Source organism: Eptatretus burgeri, chromosome 5 (assembly GCF_056783735.1).
Source record: "Eptatretus burgeri isolate ZD-2024b chromosome 5, Ebu_testis_v1, whole genome shotgun sequence".
Taxonomy (NCBI): Eukaryota; Metazoa; Chordata; class Myxini; order Myxiniformes; family Myxinidae; genus Eptatretus; species Eptatretus burgeri.
In genome coordinates, this window is record NC_140965.1 from 114,465,641 (window position 1) to 114,484,480 (window position 18,840).

The following is an 18,840-nucleotide window of genomic DNA, read 5'->3' on the forward strand; positions in this document are numbered from 1 at the left end:
ACCTGCAATATGAAGGCGAGAGATCTTGTGCTTCAGCCTAATTACTGGAGATTGAAATAATTTTGCGAGCTTTTGCTTCCACAGAATCCAGGACAGACAGGCATCATGCTGGAGCGCCAGCCCATAGAAATGAGCAGTACTCCATTGAGCTACAAACAATGGCCCAGTAGACTGTAAGTAGTTCTGATTTTTCCAAGGAAAAACTTGTGTCGACGGAGGATTGGCAATCGGTGGCTGACCTTGGAGGTTTGCTCTGTGGTCAACCCAGGAAAGACCATGGCTGATGGTGAGGCCAAGAAGTGAGAGACTGAACCTCTTCCAGTGAATGATGAAGGAAATAGGTGGATTCATTTGACGATCATTATGGAGCAATAGTGTGAGACTGGGGGATTTTCCAGGATTAAAGGGAATGTTCCATTTATCAAACCAGTGTGTAATCATTTCCCGATAAGCAGAGACGCATCTCCTGTCTGCCTATCAGGGAATTCTGCCTTGCAGACGACACAATGCAGAGTCATCTGAAAAAAAGGAAGAGAGGGTTTTCCAGAGCATCTGAGAGAAGGCTTTTGTTGTTCAATTACATTTTAGGATATTTATCATTGTGAATGATGAAAATTGCTGTGGGTTTGACTTCTGATTAGAAACTTTCTCATTTTCAGAAGAAAAACAATTCGTATTTGTACATCGTGTCTATTTAACTGAACGAACATTTCCCAGTGGAAAAAATATTTGGTTTTGTTTGGCGGATTGCACTCCTGTATAATCCAGTTTTTGATACATTTAAGTTATTGTTCTTTCTTCTGTTTCAATTTTTAAAAGCTTTGATAGATTAGCAGGTTAATGTTTTGTACAACACTGGCGTGCTGTTATTGCATTTTTTTTATTTTTTTTGGTGTATTGGCTGGTTCTTCCTGCTCCTTTTTCTCTGTTTTTGGATTTGTTATTGCCTGATCTTGAGTCCTTCTGTCAAAGGAGTTGCTTTAAGTCACTTGTTCGAGGTTTGATGGTCAGACATTAAAACTCGAAAGCCACGTTTTTAAATTCTTTTTTTGGTCGACACTTTTTTGATGAAACCATTACATTATAACAACTGTCATGCTTTGTTTCGTTGTTTGTGGCGAACAAGAACCCAGCATCGTATTATATCGCAGTTTGACATTGTGTTCTCGGTCCATAATGGATTGCTTTTCAAATCGACTGGACAAGGCCTACCAACTGAAGGAAAAGTAAGTTATTGAATATGAAAAAGACTGCTGCAGGAAGTTATTAAAATTATATGAGAGTAGAATGAATAATTATACAAGATAATGAGGGTGCAGGTAAAGGATATTTCATCTATCATGCCATGCATGGGCTTCATATTATCAAAACCACCTGGTGATTCTCTCCCCCCAACTCCACCCCCTCTCCTGAGTTAGCACTTATTCATTCACCAAATGCTTGCCTAATTCAGTATTAGCTCTCCAATCTAAATGTTGCTGTGTGTCCAGGGTATGCAACTCATCCCCAACCTACAGGATGGCCTGAAAATCACTTTACCCCTGCTACATTTCTCGCACTTCACTTCCACCCTCCCCCGCCATGGTATGCAGCACCACTGACTCACTGATGCGGGAGTGAGTAGGAAGTGAGATGGAATGTTGGACACAAGTTCGTGTCGAAGAGCGGTTGGTTGCTTGTGTTTGGGTACACGAAAGTGCACAGACAGGCCAAACAATTGCTCAAGTGCAGACATGTTTCATGGAACCCTTTGGAAAACCTTCTCCACCAAAGCTGCTCTACCATGGCCACCACATTCTCCAGATCTAACAACTCTTTGTGGGACTTCATCAAGGATAAAGTGTTGACAAACTGCTATAGGATGATTGAGGAATTGTGTGCTGCAGTCGTGGAGTCTCTCACAGGTGATGCCACCAATGCTACACAAGATGTCCAAGAGGACTTGGTTGCAAGGAGAATGATGGAGCGCAAACAGGTACAATGACTGATTAATTATTGGAAGTAAGTACTTACTGCACAATAAAATCTGTATTAAAAGAGTTTAAGAACTAATGCTTCCTTGGGGAGGGGTAAAGTGACCTTCAGGCCACCCTGTATAAGAGATGACTACACCACCTTAAATAGGTGAGTTAAATGCAGTGCCCGTAGGTGAGTGAGTCAGTAAGTCAGGCAGTCTGCAAACACTTCAGTCATTATTACTTGAAGCAAACACATGATTTTGATGAAACTTGGTCACAAGCTTCAGATCTGATGCCTAATGAAGGTGTATTGACCACATCAAGTTCTGCACTCATGGGGGTTTGTTTTTTTTACTCACCCCCAATTGGTATTTCCTCTCCTCAAAAACTACACACAAAATGTTGATGAAACTTGACTGCAACCTTCATCACAAGTGATGTTCCATAGTGTATTGACCGCATCAAAAACTGTGCTCATTAAGAGGTTCTACGGGAGGGGGGTGGGAGTTTGGCTCCCTCCTCCCTCCCCCCCCAAAAAAAAATTGGTACTTTCTCTCTTCTCCAAATCTACACACATGATTTTGATGAAATTTGATCACAACCTTCTTCACACGTGGTGTACTAAAGTTTATTGACCACATCAAAATCTCTGCTCATTAAGGGGATCAACAGGGGTGGGGGCGGGGGAGGGGTTGACCCCCCCCCCCAAATAGGCATTTTCTCTTCTGAAACTACACATAGTGGGGCAACTTAGCATAACAATTGTGCATTTTGTGAGGAAAGCACCAAATTTGGCACACTAGTAGCCTATCATATTATGAACAGATTTGGATATTGGGCCATCTCAACATTTTTGATGGCAGTGGAAAATGGCTGCCACAGCCATCAGCGGCTGAATTTGAGATGGCCCAATATCCAAATCTGTTCATAATATGTTAGGCTACTAGTGTGCCAAATTTGGTGCTTTCCTCACAAAATGCACAATTGTTATGCTATATTTAGCTAAGTTGCCCCACTAACACACAATTTCGATGAAATAACCACAACTTTCTTCACCCAACATGTACCAAAGTTTATCGACCGCATCAAAATCTGCGCTCATTCAAATCCGCTCCCACCAAAAAATAGAAAATGGGTTTTTCCTCTTTTCAGAATCTACACACATAATTTCGATGAAACTTGACCACAACCTTCATCACCCGTGATGTACCAAAGTTTATCGACCGCATCAAATTATGCGCTTGTTTAGGGAAACTACAGGGGATGTTTTGACCTCACAAAATTTGCTCTCTTCCCTGAAGCTAAACACATGATTTTGATGAAACTTGACCACAACCGTCATCACCCGTGATGTGCTAAAGTTTGTTCATGGCATAAAAATCAGGTCGAAGTGGGTCTTTGGGACGTTTGAGTGACCGTTACTCCTGATCCAGGTGAGCTTCAGGATGCACAGTCCTATTTTTTTAACCTCAGCAGTGTACGAGCAATCACGTGTTCTTTTGTCCTCGTGACTTTCTGAAGCATTTGGTTATTTTATATGACTCTGTGTGCTTTCTCGTTGTGAGTTTCAAAGCAAAATACATTTGATAACACCGATTTCTGAACCGTTCGCCATATTAACGTGTTTTCTCAATTTCAGAGCCAAATTTTTTTTCCACCTGTCACGTGAAAATTGTGTTTGTAACCAGTTTGGTGTGTGTGTGTGTGTGTGTGTGTATGTGTGTTTGTAACCAGTTTGGTGTGTGTGCCATAGTTTCTCCATAATATGAACTTTGGCCGCAGGTTCTAAACCCACTTGTATTCTTCTAAAGGATATAATTAAGTAATGCCGTTAATTATCTTCAAAAGGAGTGTTTTAATTAATCTAAACATCCAATTTTCACTCTTCCACTTCCTTGGAATTTTCTTAATGTGCATGCAAAATTTGAGGCTGCGAGGTATCGTCGTTTTGGAGTTAATGGAGCGCGCATGCACACACGTACACACGCACACACCCTTTTATTAGTATAGATGGAAGGTCAGGTTCATAATAACCATTCCTTTCTCCACCATAAACAGTGACAGCAATGTATATCTCGACCTCATGGTTTACACTCGGAAACATATCCCGTTAACGATCACCCCTGTACTGGATAACATCCTTCACTGCTTCTTTCATTCAGACGTGAAGTCCCCGAACGCCAACACAGCATGAATATTCACAGCTCGTAGTACATCAAGCACGTTGTGTGATCGTTTCATTATTTATCTTCAAAATAAATGATTTTGTGCAGATATATTTTACAATTTAATTCTACCTTCAGTTCCCCCCAAAAAGAGTCCTTTACTCATTTTAATTAACGACAGTCTGGAGACGGCGATGGTTCACGAGCAATGTACACGGTTCGCCTATTATATTTTTTGACCTTCGAGGGGACGCCACGGGAAAATTGGGGGGAATCAGGAAAAACGTAAATGATAAAAGTTGTCGTACTCGAAGAGCACTACTTGCATACCAACTTTCATTCGAAACAGTTGACAACCCGAGGAGCTCGATGCCCAATTTATTGATTTTTTTGACATTTTCTAAGTTTGTGACCTTGACCTTGGGACGAAAATGAAAAATCGAGCTCCGTGAGGCTATGCAGGTGCCATTGGGCTAACCAAATACCGAAACCCCTGCCAGATTCGACAAACCCCCTCGGAGAAGTTGTAACTTGAAATCGGCGACCCCCTAAAAACGTTTTTTTGGGGGTTGCTCTGCCCATAATGGGCGCACCACGCCCATTCTCATGAAAACACAACTAGATAATGATATAAACCTCCCACCCAAATTTTATCAGGATCGGATCAAAACCGACGGAGCTATGCTCGGGACAGACAGACAGACAAGTCGGTAGGCGGACATGGGTAGTTGCCTACCCAATAGAACCTGACGCGATGGGCCCGTTCGATGGGGAATGACCTGAGGATTACGCACAAAATTCATGATTCAAGCTTGAAGGGTTAATGCTGCAGATTGTTTTTTCGTTAAAATACCCCTACATTTAGAGGTTTTTCTGCTGTTGCTAGGCAACAGAGGGGTCCATGGCAACGGTTCTTTCTCACATAATTAGGACATACCATGAACCTTCCATAACAGTTTCATGTATATCTGACTCATAGTCTCTGAGATATAACGAACTTCGTTTTTTTTTATTGTTTTCGACCAGGGTTCATTCAAAGTCTATCTTCTCTGACAGTTTTTTATAGGATCCGGCTGGAAATTTTTGACAATATGGCTGAATGTACTGCCCACAGTCGCTCGTCGCCCGATTTTTGATTTTCGAAAAAATAATTTAATGATTTTTCAACAATTTCAAAGTCCCGTTGCTCGGCAACGGTGGAGTCTACAGCAACGGTTTTCATTTACACACAACTAGGTCATGGTATGTACCTACCAACCAAGTTTCATCGAAATCGCCATTGTATTAACGGAGCACTGGACCGGACAGACAGACAGACAAACATATCGACGGAAAAACTGATAGGGGTGGAACAAATTTCAAGTCAAAAAAAAAATATATATATATATATTTTTCGACTGGATCGACGGAAATACTGATAAGGAAGGGTAGAACAGATTTGAAAAAAATGTTTTTTTCGATGAGATCGACTACCCAACAGACAGACAGACAGACAGACAGACAGACAGACAGACAGACAGACAGACACCCCCACACCGAATATAGTGGTCATTTACTGACTCGTGAACCAAAAAAATGCAGATCCGTGGTGGGGTTATAATGTCGGCAAAGGGGCGTGGCCGTTTCCGGGGGTGGGGTTATAATGTCGGCAAAGGGGCGTGGCCGTTTCCGGGGGTGGGGTTATAATGTTGCCAAAGGGGCGTGACCATTTCCGGGGGTGGGGTTATAATGTTGCCAAAGGGGCGTGACCATTTCCGGGGGTGGGGTTATAATGTTGCCAAAGGGGCGTGGCCGTTTCCGGGGTGGGGTTATAATGTTGCCAAAGGGGCGTGGCCGTTTCCGGGGTGGGGTTATAATGTTGCCAAAGGGGCGTGGCCGTTTCCGGGGTGGGGTTATAATGTCGGCAAAGGGGCGCGGCCGTTTCCGGGGGTGGGGTTATAATGTTGCCAAAGGGGCGTGACCATTTCCGGGGGTGGGGTTATAATGTTGCCAAAGGGGCGTGGCCGTTTCCGGGGGTGGGGTTATAATGTTGCCAAAGGGGCGTGGCCGTTCCGGGGGTGGGGTTATAATGTTGCCAAAGGGGCGTGGCCGTTTCCGGGGGTGGGGTTATAATGTCGGCGAAGCGGCGTGGCCGTTTCTGAGTCGGACCGGAAGATGGACCAAGAGGTGAAAGCACGAGATGAGTGCACAGAGCTGCTCTCGGCTGTTCGTGCGGGGAATCTGGCGGCGTGCACGGATGTCTTGGCACGAACCCCCTGTGAGGTTAATTGCCGAGGTAATGATTGACGGGGCGTTGCGATGGTGATCCCCGCGCTCGGGCCTGCAAGTCGAGTCCGTGTTTTGATGGCCCATCAATCCCCGTGTCATCCCAATAACGCGTGCGTTTTCCGTGCAGGTTGGAGCGGACTGTCGCCACTGCACCAAGCCTGTCTTCATGGCCGCACGGACCTGGCTCGATGCTTGTTGCAGAACGGAGCGGATCCGAACCAGCCCAACGACTTCGGAGAGACCCCTTTCCACTTCGCCTGCAGGTGAGTTCCGTGCACCTGCTCTCCCGTTTCGGTGTCGAATGGATCACTTCGAGCATGGTTGTCATGGGATACTGACGTCACACAAGAGGAATTTAATGAGCATGTACTCCCTTAACTCGTGCCCCTTCAAATTGTCTCATTGGCATGCATCGTTGGTGACGGTGATGACGTGTATATATATATATATATATATATATATATATATATATATATATATATATATATATATTGTGATGACGTCACTTGTTATGAAGTTGATTCATGGAGTGGTCTCCCTGGAAAGGTAGTGGCAGCAGAAACGGTGGAATAGTTTAATATTTGGAATCGGGTGAGTACTTGGACGTATTGGAGATAGAGGGCTACAGGGATGTTGTTGGCAGGGCTTTTAGGTAGCTTGATCATTAATGGTTGTTTGTGCACGGAGTGTTAGTGTGGGTCTCGAGGGATGTTGTGTGTTTTTACCCAAGACTGACTTTGCCCATGCTCCCTCCCCTAGAAAGAAATTAATATATATATATATATATATATATATATATATATATATATATATATATATATATTGCATTTATCTTATTTTGATCTGGTGTGGTGGTGATGCAACGCAGGCATGATTGTCCGAATGGTCTCCACCTGCGTCGGATTTCCTTGTGCGCGTCGTCATCCTGCGCACGCATCACTTGGTCCTGATTTTGCATCATTTCTGGGCACGCGGCTACGCTGCCGGCAAAATTTCCCACCACAAAGTCTAGTTTTCTTTTAAAATGTGTTCACACCATGGCCTTCTCTTTTCAAAACCTACCGTGGGGTCGTTAACATCTGCAAGAAACTGCTCGTTGACATGAGAGCCGGTCTAATGTGTCCTCCAAATGCAGCGTGTGAAACTCCAGCATCGCCAGGGATCGAACCTCGACTCGACGGATCAAAGGCTGTATTCTACATGTGATCCGTCCTATCAGCTGTTTAGTTTTATGCTGGTTGGGAAAGTGCCAGGTGGTCTGCGTCGTAATGTAACGTTTAAATGCATAGATTACTGCTCAATCCGTCCACTTGATATCGATTGTGCTGTTTAAAAGAAACCGTAACTTTATTTCTTTCCTAACACGTCTCACAATCCTCGTTGCGTGCAGGAATGGGAAAGTGATGCTCGTGCAAGATCTCTTCGGGTTTGGAGCTGATATCGAGGCGGTTGATCATGTCCGACGCACGTCGTTGCATCACGCCACACTCGGAGGCAATGTGTGAGTGCTTACGTCAAGGCCTCTTTGCGGGTCTCGATTGATATTCGAGTTTTAATGTGCAGAACCAAATAATGTGGCTCGAGTTACAAAGGTTGCAAAGACTTATCTTGAATATGAGATCAAGTCCCAACTTCCCCACACCTGGCACCGGTAATTGTGCTGTGATTAAAGATGGTTGCCACACTACAAGAGGGCACCGCGACGGAGCAGTGAAGAGCCGTTGGGTTTTTGTTGAGTGAAGCTGTCGAATCATGTGACATTTCTTGTTAGAATGACTGTACGATATGGTATGAGCTGTATGTGTTGTATTAATCGATACAAATGGTGTGAGCGGTTTTCGAAAAAGGACCGACGAGTGCATGTGCGCTGAACTATGGCTTGGTAACTAATCTCCGCTTCCAAAGAGGACTCGTCCGTCCTTTTTCGAAAACCGCTCGCACCATTTGTGCACATTTCACTCTGAAGAACGTCACGTGGTTTGATACATTCAGGAAACGAAATCACGTTAGCGGTACACTCTTGTGGTAGTAGCAGCCGTCTTTGCAGCATGATTACTTGCACCGCGCTCCGGCGTCACACTCGAAGCACTTGTATTTCACACTTGCACTGTTCGGGTGCGAGTAACATCGTCTTTAATATCTCGACTTGCACTTGTACGTATGCATTATGTTGAGACGATTACAGATATTGGATGACTTGACGAGATCAACCTTTCTGTTTCCCTGTCTAAGCGTGGCTTTGAAATACCTTGAAGAGCTTGGATGCTGTCAGTGGCTCGCTTTAGATGTATACTCTCAAACGCCTTTACACGTGGCATCTGGTGCAGGGAACGATGAGATTGTGCACTTCCTGCTCCAAAATGATGTAAGTATGGGTTATGATGCTACAAGACATTCTGCAAATTGTGTTCACTCTCTGTGTAGTCCATCATTTTCTCCATACTCTCGGTAGATCGCAGGCCTTTCGTTAACTCTCCACCCCCGGGCCTCCACGCCACCGATCCGACGTCCCCAATTCCATCGGTACTTGCAAATATCTATTCCTCTGCAGTCCCTAGTTAATTGAACAGCAATCATGGTTGTTTACACTTTGTTTTTTTGTTTTTTCTTCTTCTCATATCTCACGTCATACGAGACTCGACTCTCATTGAAAACCATGCTGCTCCTTAGACTGAATTTCCATGTAATTTAGCCAACCCAGTCTGGACTGTCAAAGTGAGCTCATGCACCATCAAATTGTGGCTCATTCCCAAAGTGTGTGGACGTGCGACGTGATGAAAGCCTGTCGTTCGGGTGATGAGTCTGCATATACAGTCCAACCGAAAGCAGAGATGCCTTTTTGTCATACGATAGTGCTAATTATTAATTTGGTCTTTTGAAAACACCTAGTAGGTAGAAATTGAGAGAAGAGCGAGGTTGCAAAATATTAAGAAGATGAGACATGAGATGTGTGATTATCGGAAGGAGCCGATGCATATTCATAATCATCATCATATCCATTTAGCGTCCATTGTTCCCACACTGTGGGGTGGGACGTTGTTTTCCCTTAATGGCCTTATTCCACTCTGCCTGATTCCTAACATCCACGTTGGTGAGATCTGACAGCCTGCGCTCCTCCACCAGCATCTCATCCCAAGTCTTCCATGGTCTTCCTCGTGGTCTCGGACCCTCTACCTCAAACCTCCACCCCTCCGTCAGCCAGCGGTCCTCCTCTCTTCTTACCACGTGTCCATATCATTGTAGTCTGCCCTACCTGATCTCGTCCGTTATCTTCTTCAGACCCATCAGCTGTAGGAGGTCTTCACTCCTCCTTTTCTCACACAGGGAGGTCCCACACATCCATCGCACCATCCTCTTCTCTGTCCGCTCCAACCGTTGTGCACTTTCAGACTTTTGTGCCCAGGTCTCACTGCCGTAAATCATACATTTCCGTACACATGCTGCGTACACTTTGCCTTTTATTTTTGGGGGTGGTACTCTGGAGGTCAGAAAAGGGGCCAGCTCATGAAACTTTTTCCAACCACTCCGGATCCTTGCTGTCACCGCGGCATCCACTCCTCCCCCAGCGTCTATCATGTCACCCAGATAGCAGAACCTGCTCACAACTTCCTATTTCTCACCATCCAACATGAAATGTTCCCCTTCGCCGACAATGCTTCTTTGTGGTAAAACACCCCGACACCTCTTGCACACAAACACTGCTCTCACTGCCTGCAGGCTCCCAACGATCTCGCTGCATCTACGATGGACCCATTTCGCACATGTGGTGCACTGTGTGGAATTTGCACCCACGCCCTTGCAACAGACACCACACGGGTATCCCCCACTTTCCTCTGTCGTCCGCATCAATCGCCGACACCATCACCTTGGATTTTCCAGCGTTCACCTTCAGACCCTTTCTCTCCATGGCTGTACACCACACCCTCAACTTCACCATCAACCCCTGCTCACTCTCCGCCATCATTGCCAGGTCATCTGCGTAGTGCACCCACCTCCCATGGCAGACCTTCCCTGGACAAAACATCCATAACAATGATGAAGAGAAGTAGACTCAACACCGTACTCTGGTGAAGTCCCACCTTAACTTTGAAACTTTCACGATCGCCTGATACCGTCTGGACAAACCACCTGGCGTCCACAAACGGCGCCATCACTGCCCGCACCAACCACTCCTCCACGCCCGCCTTCCTGAGAGCCCACCTAACAACCTCCCTAAGTACCCGGTCGAAAGCCTTCTCTCGGTCCACGAATGCGAAATAGAGCTCTTTCCTCTTCGATAAATGCTTCTCCTGGAGTTGATGCACAATGAACATGAAATGGTGTCTGTCATTCCCCTTACCGGCGTGAAGCCAAACTGCATGTTGTCGATCACCACCTGCTGCCTCAGCCTCTTCTCCATCACCCTCATATATACCTTCATGGCATGTTCCAACAGTTTGATGGCCCGATAAGACCCCATAATACCCACCACCATCTCGCACCTTCCCGCCACCATACCCCCACCATCCCACACTCCCTCTCCACCATCCCGACACGATCCCCCATTATCCACACAATACCCTCCTCCATCCTACACCCCCCTCCACCTTCCACAATCCCCCATCTGCTGGGGAGGGATATCAACACTTCATGTACATGACGGTGGGACACAGCACGGATACAAATGGCGTCCGGGGAAAGTATGAAACGGGACGATCCCATAATATATGACACCTAGTCAGCTTGTGATGGTGGGACAAAGCATGCGATGCCCATGTTGTTGGGCGATGATGGGTATTTCTACTTGAGTAATATATATAAACCAATTTATCAATTAATACAGAATCCCTCCCTTATAAACCACTAATAAAATGGAAAATCAAACCCAACCGAGCTGAAATGATCATGTGACCAGCGTTTTCATATTACATTAACACTTCCACCTTCTTCCTCTGAATCGCTCACGCAAGGCTTGAAACAATACGGCTCAACAATTCCTCCGGAAGTGTTTCCATGACTAATTTTGTCTCCAATTGTTTCTTCAATATCCCACTGATGAGTTTCAACATTCTGAGAACCTACATTTCCTCGTGACTGTGGAATCCGAATCGGTATCGGTATCGGTATCAGAATCCAAGCTTGACATGCACTGTTTCTCTATGTAAAGCTGCCGTTCGGATCAGTTTGGCTTCAAGGTGTGATGTCACCGGCGAGATCTAAAATCGACACTTTGTGATTGGCAAAAAAAATTCAAGTTCTTTTTCTCTTCAAATGATACCATCATTAATGATTCTCCCTGGTTTTCAGAAGAAAAAAAAGTGGTTGGGTTCCCCTTTTAAAAGCTGTTCGGTCCATCCGTTCACAGTGGCCGATGTTAATCAGCCCTGAACACGACAGTCTTCACCCCGTACCAATAATGCCGCATTTAGATGAATTATGGAGAATTTTTTTTTTCCAAATGAGCTTTTTTATTCGTAACTCAAGAGATCAAGCTATACACCGTTTGATCGCCCCCCCACCGTTGGTCCACCCCAAACCCACCTCCTTCAAATTCCTATGTTTTCCTTCCTGAAAGTCCCTGTGGTACCATCTTGTTTACCCCATGTACCCTGCCCCATCCCTCTCCCTTCCACACTTATCCAATTGTCTCTGTTCCTCACTGTTTTGTGCTTCCCTCTCCCACCCCTCTTGTCTCCTGCCTTGTTATATGTTTCTGTGTATTAGCTCTTACATGAGCCTCGACTTGGTATAAAAATAAAACAAAGTTTGATGGGGATCATCAATGGATTGCAATCTTCAAGTCTCACCGTAAATGTTCAATTGGGTTAAAGTCAGGATTTTGACTGGGCCACTCAAGGACATTTATTTTATTATTATTCAGCCACTCCAGTGTGGCTTTAGCTTTTTGCTTCGGATCATTGTCCTGCTGAAATGTGAATCTCATTGATTGCCTGCCCCATCTCAGACAAAGAGCCTTGCAGATCTTTCAAAGTCATTGTCGGATTTACATTGACGTCCCAAACCAGTTTCCTGCTTTCCCGGCTGCTGAGTTTGGGCGTGCGACCTGATCTGGGTCGAGTCTGGGTGGTATGATACGTCTTCCACTTCTCAATGATGGATTTCCCCATACTCCAAGGGGCAATGAGTGGCTTTGAAATCTTCTTATAACCCTCTCCTGAATGGTGCTTCCCCACCACTTCATGTCTGACTTCTTTGGAAAGCCCCTTGGTCTTCATGTTCACCCTGTTGGTTGACCAAGTGAGGTGCACCTTCGAACTCCTTAGATAAGTGGGAGTTGAATTTTAAAGTTAATCCATTGATTACATACAGGTGAAACCTATTACACTTATTTTGTGACTTTTCAAGCGAATAGTTTACTCCTGAAGTGATTTAGGGTTAATTCTGGAAAGGGTGTGAATACTTATACAACTGAGAATTGGCTGATTTCCTCTGTTAATATAACTTGTTCACATTTTATCTGGATCTTTTTTAGCTTTAGCACTTTGGAGTAGTTTGTGATGACTATTAAGTTTGATTTGATAGCATCATGAAATAAGCTCAGGTGGCATCAAAATGTGAAAACTTTGGAGGGGGGGGGGTGAATACTTTTGCAGGCCACTGTTGCATTTCTCTCGAGCTTATGAGCACAGCATGGACCACAGATTAGACTAGTTAGCCCAGGTGGGCTTTCTGAGAAATACCTGCTTACATACATCAAAACACACACTCGATGGAAACGTGAGCTTTTCACTCATCTCGGATAGACGATGGAATGTGAGCTGTGAAAGAACACGGGTCCGGTCGGAGCAGCACGGTTTTCAACCCTCAACGAGTGGTGCATAGAATCCATGATGACATCTCGCGTACTTTCCTTTTTGTTGCACTTTTCTTTCATCCGTTCATTCATCTTCTTTCCAGTCTTGCTCCTCCATTCATTCTTTATGAGCATCACGTCATCATCACTTTATAACAAATCCTTCATGTACTCATTTATTTTCCTCTTCTCGCTTATCTTCCACCATAATCATTCCTTTTATGTGATCTTCCCATCCCAATAATCACTATATACCGGTCCATGATCAGTTTGAGTTGGGGTTATGTTCCTGGAAAACATGACTTAAACGGATATAACTTGAAGTGATCAGCTATTTCCCAGAGGAATTTTAAAAAGATACATTGCAGCACTCCAATACACCTTACCATCATTACTTTGTATACAGCCTGTGGTTGTTTTGTATTCGAGGCCAGTGTGTGTGTGTGTGTGTGTGTGTGTGTGTGTGTGTGTGTGTGTGTGTGTGTGTGTGTGTGTGTGTGTGTGTGTGTGTGTGTGTGTGTGTGTGTGTGTGTGTGTGTGTGTGTGTATGTATATATCAGTAATAAGTATGAAAAAGTCTCAGGGTTTACTTTATTTAGACAGGTGCTTATTGATTTAAAATTACCACTAATAAGTAATAAAAAAATTTTGTTTTTTAATGTGATTGGCAGAGAAGCAATATTCATTTGCGAGATATGAAAGGAAACTGTGCTCTTCACCTGGCTGCTCTCCATGGTCATGGTATCACCTGTTGGATGCTTCTGAAGGCAGGGGGTCCTGAATTGCTGTACACACGGAACAGTGACGGATGTACTGCGGTTGATCTGGCTAAATCTTCTAAATGTCCAAGGTTAGTGCTGGGGCTCGGTCGCAAAAACTCGGTTCGGATCCACTTTGGTGATTTTTGGGGGGGGAGAAAATAATTTTTTTTGAATTTCTTTTATTTTAAGTTTGTATCTTGGTTACTTGCGTTCAGCACTGAAAACTGATGGAAATTGGTACAAATCCCACCCCCTTTTCCACTTCTGCTCCACATGAGCAGTCAACTATTTATATCGTGGGAACTTTCGATTTGCAAGCTAATTTTCCTACGGAGGTAGAGAATGCACATGCTGAAGTATAATTATGAAGCGTGACGTGGGCTTACATAAGCATTATACAATCTACTTGAGCAAATGCAATCGCTCCCATGATTTACAGCTCTTGCAGATCGTACAAGCACGAGTCTCTGTAGAAGTTGGAATTTTCACGCTGAGCGACAAGAAAATGTGTTCGAGCGTTTTTTAATTTCGCAGAGCAGGCACAAGGCGCATGATAATCTTAAACGATGCTAACGCTGTGAAACCCCAGCAAATGTTTACAAATGGAGAAAATAACTTGCAGTGTTACTGGAGCCGAAGAGAAACGGGCATCCAAACGTACTTTATTATAAACTTGCAAATACACACCTGTCGCTTCGCTGAAGGGAATACTGAGAGAGGGGAGGGAGGGAGGAGAGCGAGCAGGGGTTCGACATTGAGAAGAGGGGGAGGGGAGGAGAGGAGATGAATGCAGGTGGAGGAGAGTGATACCTCACCATGTGTTGCTTTACACTCTGGGAGGGAGGGGTGCGAGAAAGGGGAGGGGGTGAGTGAGAGAGGGACAGGGCGAGTAGGGAGGTGGGAGTGAAGAAGGGGGAGGGGTGAGTGAGAGAGGGACAGGGCGAGGAGAGACGTGGGAGCGAAGAAGGGGAGGGGGGAGTGGGAGATCACAAAGATTATGCTTTCTGACCTCACGCACCGAATATATAAAGCTCTTTATAATCACTCACTCACTCACTCACTCACTCACTCACTCACATTAATGTTCGGTACCATCCGGGTGACGTAGAAAGCTGAAATTTTGCATGCCAACCGACCTTAAAACCAATACCCTGGGAAAAATCGCACAACCTTTGGAAAGTGTCAGTAAATGGAAATATAAATTTATGAAAAGAAAATGAATGACATAAATGCACGTCAGCGACCCGAGACGAAAGGGAAGCACAGTTTGTATTTGCTTACAATGTGTAAGCATACCCCGCTAGTGTTTATCGGGTCGGCCAAAAGTATGCCTGGTGTTGGCTTGATGGTTAGGGTGGTGGGCTTGGGATCCTACGATCCTGAGTTAAAATCCCATTTGGTTGTTGAATTAATACCAGGTGGGATTGACTCTGCCTGTCATCCTTCTGAGGTCGGCAAAATGAGTACCATCTTGCTGGAATACTGTGTCGGAGTGGCGACCCGTCCAGGATTGTAGCCAATATAGTCCATGAGGCCGAGCCCAAAATTTAGGTCATTGGTCCCAAACAAAGAGCCCTGTTCTTGTCAAGTTTTTTTTTTTTTTATTATTATTTTTTTTTTTTATTTTTTTTTTATTTTTTATTTTTATTTTTTATTTTTTTTGTAAAGATGGGTCCCCTGGGGTATCAAAATCACTTGATAGCAAGGAAATATCGGTAGCTTATATTGTGTAATGGCACTGTTTATACGCGACCCCCATCTTGCACAAAATCGAAGATTTTCGATCATTTTTATACACCATGGATTTGAGTTGGGAGCGTTTTATACTGTTAATATACTTTACTGTGTATAATTTATATATCAAAAGAAAGCTCATGAAGTACAGTTTATAGTCGAATAAACATAATAATAAAATAACGCTCACAGACACCCGACATGAAATACTGCGGACCTCTTGATGCGAAACAAATGTTTTTCTTCACTTAGAAAAAATGTGTCTTCCAACATGAAGAACGACATTAGAAACTTCAACTCAGGCACTATAATAACAGTACCTTGAATACATCTTAATATAATTTGAACCTTGTCAATAAATGACACCTCACATATATAGGAAACAAATTCTATCATAAAAAATATGTAATGATGTGCTTTCGACATAAAGTAGATGATTTGGTCCAGATTTCAAATGTCGCAGCTGTAACAGCAACACAGAAATAAAATATAAGGCATGTAATAAGACAAATACATTATTATTGTTATTCAAACACAATAATGAAAGGACACAATCTTGGAATATTGAACTAATAGTCTTCAGTTTCATAATCGTCTTCGCTGCTCAACTCCATTTCGCTGTCTGTACCGTCGTTCATTGGTTGGTTTTCACATGGGCTCAAACTACAAATGTCAGAACACTTCAATCCATTTGCAGCACAGGGACATTGAGGAACTCGATGAGGAACATTGAGGACAGGACTTCCGACATTTGCAGGACAGCATCTCAAGAACAGTGTCGGGGGCCGGTGCACCATCCATCCAGTCTACGGCTAAGTGTCTGTCATCACCATCACCAACGAATTTCCAGCCATAGCCTGCAGGATTGGGCGTCTTGGGACCGTTCATCAAACTGTCTCCAAATTGCTGTTTGATAATTTGCTCGCCGTGCATGTTTTCCAAGACAATCTGCACATGGCGGTAACTGGTAGGACTCTTTCTCACCTTTCTTTGCACAAAATAGTTTGTACCGAAACTCGTTGACTGAAGCATCTCCAGATGTAGCATCATACTTGGCACAAACAAAACGTTCCAATCGAGCTTGAAGAGAAGACGAAAGACTCCACTGTTGGCCAATCTCCTTAAAGAGACTCTGGAAATTCTGATTTGCTTTGACCAGTTTGAATGCTTTCATTTTCCCACAACCTGCGAAGGCACTGACGGAGTCGCAACCAGTGAAAACGTGCAATCCAATAACTGCCTCTGAGACATCAGATCCATTCATGTTGACAACAGCTGTGATGTCAATGTAATGTGTGTGAGTTTTCGTCCCACATTTCTGATAAAGAGGAGCAGTGATTTGTGTACAGAACGCCATGCTCAAAAGGAAGACATCTGTGTCGTCCGCCACAAAGATTACAGCTGCACTTCCGGTGTCACTTGCGTGTTTTCCATGAAGCAGTACCCTCGTGTCTGTTTCTTCTTGCTGGCAGCAAAGCTCCGGTACATCTTCAACTGCTGAGTCAGTAATTTTGATGCACTTCTCCTTTGAGGTTACAAACATATGCTTCGACTGCAATAATGACCTTGAATGTAGTTGTTGCCATTCCTGAAACGGAAATTCAATGAGTTCAGTCTTGTTGTCACTACTCTGCAGGTAACTTCTCCACTGACGGACAATTTGTTGGGAAGTTATGTTCTTGAACTGTATGCCTGGATTCTTGCTTCGTCTCGCTCTTTCGTGGTGTTTTATGCTGTGTGGTTGATACACATCAAACACGATGTCAATCCTAGTAATGTGTTCACCTTCTCTAATTGCAGAAAGAAGCAAGGTGTTTCCTGGTCCCCCTTCATGTTTTGAACCAAAGCCATGCCATCAATAATCGTGGCTGATGGTGTGGGAATGTTTTCCGCTTGTGCATCTTTTTGTAATGCTCTGGCCAACACAGCTTTGTTTGTCTTCCTGATACTCCCATCTTCACAGGCGAGAGACCATGGCAGCGGACCTCAGGGATGTGCCAGGACCTCTTTCATATCCAGGTTCTTTCTTGTTAATGCAATGAGTACCATTTGCCCAAACAACTTTCGGTCTGCTTTCAGAATCATTTCTTTTCCATTTGAAGAAACTTTCTTCTGCTTCTTGGTCATATCTGAAAAGGTCTTGAGCCTCAGCTTAGGCAATGGATCATGAAATTTCACGACTGGTGGACTTGATTTGAGTCTTTCAGACTTAAAGCTCTGATAAGCTGCCTCACCACGCTTTTCTGCTTCTAGCAACTGTGTGGCAATCTGCCTTGTTGCAGCAGCAGCTGCAGACAGACTGACTAGTTCTTGTTGATTTTCTCCAAAGGGATTAACCCAGTTTTGCAGGGTTTCTACAACAGCATTGACAGCCAGTTCATCCTTTTTAATTCTGCTGTTCTGTAACTATACATGTCCATGATCAGATTTGCCTGTGACTAACACGTCTCAGAGATGACGCAAGAAGGATGACCGGTATTCTGCTGTCACGAAGAACCGACTCACTGCACCAGGTTTGAGACTATACTTGCGCACACCTCCCGCAACTTTTGTGTCACGATTGGCTGTCTCTTCAATTGTCTGGTCCAAGGGTATCTTAGCAAAGGGGTTCTTTTCTCCTTGTTGGACAGAAAACTCTCCTTCAAGGAAGTGTTGAAGCACTTCTGGATGGTCATTTCTGAGCTGGGACATTTCAGCGTAGTATACTGGAAGGTACCGGGCATAATTCTGTCGGTCATAGGCGAAGCACCAGACAATCATGCCACGAACTGCAGCCATGTGCAAGTTCCAATCACCTTCTCTGGAAGAGCGAATTAGTGCCAGCAATACTCCCCCAACCATGTCAAAGTATGACATCCATAACGCTGAAAGAGGTCCATTGGTGTGCCGTAGATGTTCACAATATTTCTCAAAATGTTCCAGCATCTGCAAGAACAATTCATGGTTCAGCGTCTCTTCATATTTGGAACTTTGACAAGAAGTGTCCAGAAGATCACTCAGTAATTCCAAGAACTGATCGATCTGGTTCATCTGTGTCAGTTGTTGTTCCTTCAGCCAAAGCAGAAATCCCGCCCATAGCAATCTGAAAAGGGCCTCATATATGTATTTGTGCGTTCGGAGAGACCTGTTGTGCTGTCTGCCTGCCATGACACTCGTTACAG

General features: G+C 44.3%; 2 protein-coding genes across 6 annotated transcripts in view; both read left to right on the forward strand.

Moving 5' to 3' along the window:
- The window catches only part of TYW5 (tRNA-yW synthesizing protein 5), a 43,116-nt gene extending 42,020 nt beyond the window's left edge, over positions 1–1,096 (forward strand). For all 3 annotated transcript variants that reach the window (XM_085883416.1, XM_085883414.1, XM_085883415.1), the window contains one exon: positions 1–1,096. This exon is cut by the window's left edge and continues 1,042 nt beyond it. The gene's annotated coding sequence lies outside the window, so the exon portion shown is untranslated.
- Positions 1,097–6,191: 5,095 nt separating this feature from the next.
- Positions 6,192–18,840, forward strand: part of LOC147027206 (rho GTPase-activating protein 22-like) — a 206,896-nt gene continuing 194,247 nt past the window's right edge. Inside the window, exons 1-5 of one of the 3 annotated variants that reach the window (XM_085883420.1) lie at positions 6,192–6,398; positions 6,519–6,654; positions 7,782–7,892; positions 8,624–8,756; positions 13,856–14,034. In XM_085883420.1, the coding sequence (XP_085739546.1) occupies positions 6,278–6,398; positions 6,519–6,654; positions 7,782–7,892; positions 8,624–8,756; positions 13,856–14,034 (680 nt within the window). In that variant the 5' untranslated portion in view covers positions 6,192–6,277. Of the gene's footprint in view, positions 6,399–6,518; positions 6,655–7,781; positions 7,893–8,623; positions 8,757–13,855; positions 14,035–18,840 lie in introns of those variants that run through there. The other 2 variants (XM_085883426.1, XM_085883419.1) reach the window with 2 other exon arrangements.